At 42.2% G+C, this 5,000-nt stretch overlaps 1 protein-coding gene across 1 annotated transcript in view; it reads left to right on the plus strand.

Moving 5' to 3' along the window:
* Nucleotides 1–5,000, plus strand: part of LOC138017882 (WD repeat-containing protein 17-like) — a 33,240-nt gene that overhangs the window by 23,675 nt on the left and 4,565 nt on the right. Inside the window, exons 22-25 of the mRNA XM_068864873.1 lie at nucleotides 504–640; nucleotides 1,954–2,065; nucleotides 3,304–3,445; nucleotides 4,126–4,228. Coding sequence (XP_068720974.1) covers nucleotides 504–640; nucleotides 1,954–2,065; nucleotides 3,304–3,445; nucleotides 4,126–4,228 — 494 coding nt within the window. The remainder of the gene's footprint in view (nucleotides 1–503; nucleotides 641–1,953; nucleotides 2,066–3,303; nucleotides 3,446–4,125; nucleotides 4,229–5,000) is intronic.

Consider the following 5,000-nt stretch of genomic DNA (forward strand, 5'->3'; position numbering starts at 1 on the left):
TCAAGTGTGACCGCAATCAATAAAGGTTTTAGTTTCAATTCTTTTTCCCCGCCGTTCCTAAGTGGGCGGTGTCAACTCTTTTAGAATCTCATTGTGAGGACAAAAAAACGGCTTTGTATCAATGGAGACTTTATGGAATGATGTTGTAAGGGAGATAAAGCAACTTGAACGACAATGACACTTTGCCGGTCTACTTAAATATTTCGCGATCTTCTTCACACTAGACCATGTAGAAGAAGTGCCCTATAACTGGACAGGTATCAGCGATCGTGAAGTAAAGATCAAGAATGAAGGATTTTCTGTTGCTCACGTTGTGAGCATAGAAGACACAACTTGTGAGATACAGTACTAAGTAACAACTTTCGTTGCCCGAAAACAGCAAAATCGGCGCTTTGACCATGGTCTTGTGATCAAAGAGCTTTACAACACCTTATGTCTGTAGAAGAATGATTTGTCCGTTAAATGAAAGGGCCAACCATATATATTTTTTCCAAACATTTCAGTTTTCCCTTTCTAAACTCATCCGAGGCAATGAGCTTGAACTCGCTGTTAGCGTTGGAATGGTGCTTAAAGACAACACTCCTGTATATCATCTGGCCGTGGAGCTTCTCTCACGAAAGTGCGAAAAATTGGGAAAATGGTAAGAGCAATGTAGGTGAATGTTTGTTGATCATTTGCCAGAACATTTCAGAAATTTCGGTGGAATGAAAATGGTAAGGCCATTTAGTTGAGCGTGATGGGAAAATGTCAAAAAATTTCGGTATGTCTTGAAAGGTAGCCTAACATTTCCAACCGAAATTTTCAAACAGAAAACTTATTTACCATTCATTTTTACGAAATTTCCGAAGGGAAAAGGTGTTCACCATTTGCATTTCTCCATGATTTTGCCTTCCTCCAGATTCTCTCGGTAAACTTGAACGAATTGTGTAAATGGTACACGCTTCTCCATTTGGGAGTTTTTGCTTACCAATGATTTGAACAAACCTAGTACAAACCGATTTCCTCTTGTAAATGGTAAACAACCTATGTAATCTAGCTAGCGATTGGCGCCGTTTGTTCATTGTTAGCGACTTTGAGAAACCATGGTAAAACAAACTGGGTACGAGCGGTTTCTGAAAGGCCGTTTACACGACACAAAAATTTGGCTCCGGACCCTTCAAAAAGCGGTACGGACCCATAATTTTTGTAAAGAAACACTGGAGTTTCTGCAGGGCCATAGGCGCACGGGTCCGGACCCAAACTTTTCTGTCGTGTAAACGGCCTTAGAGTAAAGGTTCACATTTGCTGCTCGCGTTGTCGTCAAAACCTCATATCTTGTGATTTCACGTCGTTGTACGTTATGCATAGTACCGCAAAAACACGTGCTAAAATGCGCGCCGCACGTGCAGCACGATTATTTGTCCTCTTTTGATCAATGGCGTTATGTTTTTGTGTCGTTGCCGTAGCCGTAGCCGTAGCCGTAGCCGTAGCCGTCGTCGTGGGCATGTACTAAAATCAGGAACACCGGAACACCCCGGAACACCGGAACACTCTGGAACTACCTGGAAGTAACCCAAAACCCTCAATTTGGCTAACCCTAGGCCTAAAAACCAACTTAAAGCCTAGCTAGGCCTAGGGTTAGCCAAATTGAGGGTTTTGGGTTACTTCCAGGGTGTTCCGGTGTTCCGGTGTTCCAGTGTTCCGATGTACCGGATTTTAGTACATGCCGTCGTCGTGTGGAATTCCTCTCTTGAATCCGAGACTGAATCTGACAAGTTTTGACTGCGGTGACGTTGTAGTAATTTCAGGAATATTCTTGCTCTTTTGCCATTTCAACTTAATCAAAAACTTGAAACAAACAGCGGCTATAAACATAATCATAAAGCGCATTTGTTTGTAGCCGCTGTTTGTTTTAAGTTTTCGATTAATTTTAGGGAATATTCTCGAGATTATTGTTTTCATTATGTTATTTAGGGACACCTGTATTACCTTACTGAAGACATTACCCACCAGTGAAAACTACCTCATTAAGTCATGCGCTAGATGCCAGGGAACTGTTACAGAACTGAATGAATTGCACGAAAAGGTATGTTGTGCACTTCAGCTTAACTGCACGTCATAGGACAACATATACAGTATCCTCATTTGTTCCTAACGCCTCTAAATGCTAAACAATAGTGAAAGGGCATTTCGCAGTTCCTAATTTTGCGCTTCCTTGAGTTTTCCGCGATTATTCCATTGTATTGAGGATTCACCATAGGGGCGAGGTATCCCATAGATGGATTTAAACTAAAGTTAAAGAATGAACGATTCGCTGTGGTATTCTCACGTGGTCTTCGAAGCCTCAAGCCTGGTTTTCACTAGCGACATGCGCAAGCATAAGTGCAAAGGATAATAGCGCTCATTTCATTGTGAAAACCGCCACGACGCAAGTTTAAACACAGACGCAAACACAAGGCTCAAAGCTTTTCCTTTTCTTGTGCTGGCGTTCGCCTTATGCCGTGTGAAAACGAAAAGCGCAACGAAATTTAATACGTCTGGCCGTGTCTGGCCAATTAAAGCACTCTTTCCGGATTCCCAGCGTCTGAACATTTGAACAAAATGTCGGAGGCCGTGGTCGATTTTGATGGAGTTATGTCGACGTTCGTTATCACTTAGCATAAGTTACTTATGCTTGTGCTTGCTTGCTTGCTTGCTTTAAGGTTGGATATTTCACGGCGTACGGCAAAGAAATGTACTGACTTAATTACGTGCCGGCCGCATGTGCAGCACGATCATTTTTTTTTAACCAATCATGTTATTGTTCCGTGGTGCTGGTTTTGCTGCATCCGCTCTCGGTTCGCAAACTCTCAATTAACAGCTTGAAGCTTGTGGGTGGTTTATTGAACGACCAGTTCATGTAGAGCGGTTTTCAAATGAGTGTCGGAAAAACCAAAACCTAAGTAATAACTTTTCGTCAATCAAAAAGGACGGAGACAATCCAGTAAACCAATCAAAACTCGAAGTAATTACACGTAGGCGACACAAAGCGCGGGAAATGCGAACGCGCGGGCTAGAATTGGTTTTGGTTTCACTAAAAGTGGCGCGAGAACTTTGAACCAATCACTGAGTGAAGTAATGCAAAACCAAAGTAATTCGCTAATTACTTGCGACACTCAATTGAAAACAGCTCTAAGTAACCAAAACAGCTTTAAAGTAAAAACACTGAAAGAAAGGCACCAGTGGCCGTTTCCAATGCTTGTTGGAGTTGATTCCGGACCCACCAAACAGCAATGTCACTCAAACCATTGTTAACTGAGATTCCGTTGTTTTGATTCAAACCAGGCAGGGCTACCCAGCGTAGAAGAATGTTTACAAAATGCCGAGGCGTTTCTTGACGATAGTAAATTCCTTGAAGCCATGAAGTACTATTTGCTGTCCTCCTCGCCTGAGCTGGCGCTCGATGTCGGTTTGAATTTGGTGCGAGGTGAGACAGATCTCGTCCTTGAAAACGTGTTTAAATTCCCTCCAATCGAGCAAATCAGGATCATCGAAAACGCCGCAGTGGAACCTATCAAAAAGAAGTCTCAGTTGTTTTAACAATGCGTTGCGTTATTCACCGGCTTGATAGAGCAGATAACTGAGTTATTCATTAGACATTGCACAGGGTGCTAGGGGTTTTCATCCGCAGCAGCTTAAAACCAAGAGTAGAGCGTTCATGAAATACTTTCCACTCCTTTCTTTTTGGCGGGTTATTTGTGGCTGTGCTACAATAGCGAGGAGCTCACGATCCAGCATCCAGGGGATATTGATTGGATTTATCCTCTGGAGCAGCGGTAACGTGTGACCAAGGAAAAACCGATAAATTGTGAAACACGTGTTTCCAGGATTGATAGAAGGCTACATCTTATGATTGGCTTAAAAATCTTGCGCCATAGTCACGGCCAATCAGGGACAAGAGCAAACTACACGTAACTTGTTCGTAAGTTTTTGTTTTCCCGCGCTTCACTCCGGCTGCACGCGGCTGCAAGTGTTGCCTGCATTAGGATTGGCTCATTTGACCTACTTCGTTCGTTGTGGTTGGCCAAAATAGCTCCTTTGTTTTTGGGCTTCGTTCTTTTAAATGGAAACCGTTCTTTAACTGCTTTTGTTTATTTCGTGGGTTAGATGCCATGAACAAGCCTTACTGGGTATTAGATGACGTGCTTGGTGTGATCCAGTTACTGTCTTGTATCAGGACAGACCGGTTACAGCAAAACAGAATTTCCAAGTAAGTCAACAGCGCTGTCAGTTAAGTTTTTGGTTTCTCAAATAATAATCACTTTCTCACACCAGTTTCAACAATTCTGAGGGAATACCTTATTTAAAGAGCCATCTAAAATCGCCATATCTTTTGTCTTTAAACGTCCATGTCTTAAAAACGAACCCGGTGACCCCCAATTTTTATTGCAGGAAAGCGATTAGCAGGCTAGGATAAAACTATTTGCTGCGTGAAAAACTCTTAGGAGTTAATTCATAGCCATCTTGAAAGTAGGAAAAATTTAAAGTGACTGTGAATCAGCTGCACAGAGCAAGAGTTCTAACTAATTGGGAAGACTGTCGCTCAAAATAAAATCACATGAAATCAAAGCGGAACAAATCAAATCTCACACAACAAAGGAAGCTCTAATGACAGTGTCACTGTGTGTCCTTTTCAAGGCCAGGCCACAATACCACAACACTGCGATCGCAGTTGGCAAAACTCGGGTTCTTGAAAGTGCTGCCTTTGTAATTACTTGCGCACTGCAAATGGTTGAACTTACAAGTCTTCTCGGATAATGACTCAAGCTCTCTTGGTTGTCAGTTTTTATTCCAATCCATGTTTGAATTGAAATTGTTCAGCTGGTAGTTTTTAATGTCCTGACTGCGTGTTCGAAGTATTTCGACTGGAAATGAAATTCTCGCAACCTTTTGGTTCCGACTGTTAAATGCTTATGGTGCAATGAATTGGAATTGGTGAAACAGATTATCCGTGTAACAAGGAAGCTGTTTCTTCATTAAGG

Source organism: Montipora capricornis, chromosome 9 (genome assembly GCF_036669925.1).
Source record: "Montipora capricornis isolate CH-2021 chromosome 9, ASM3666992v2, whole genome shotgun sequence".
NCBI lineage: Eukaryota > Metazoa > Cnidaria > Anthozoa > Scleractinia > Acroporidae > Montipora > Montipora capricornis.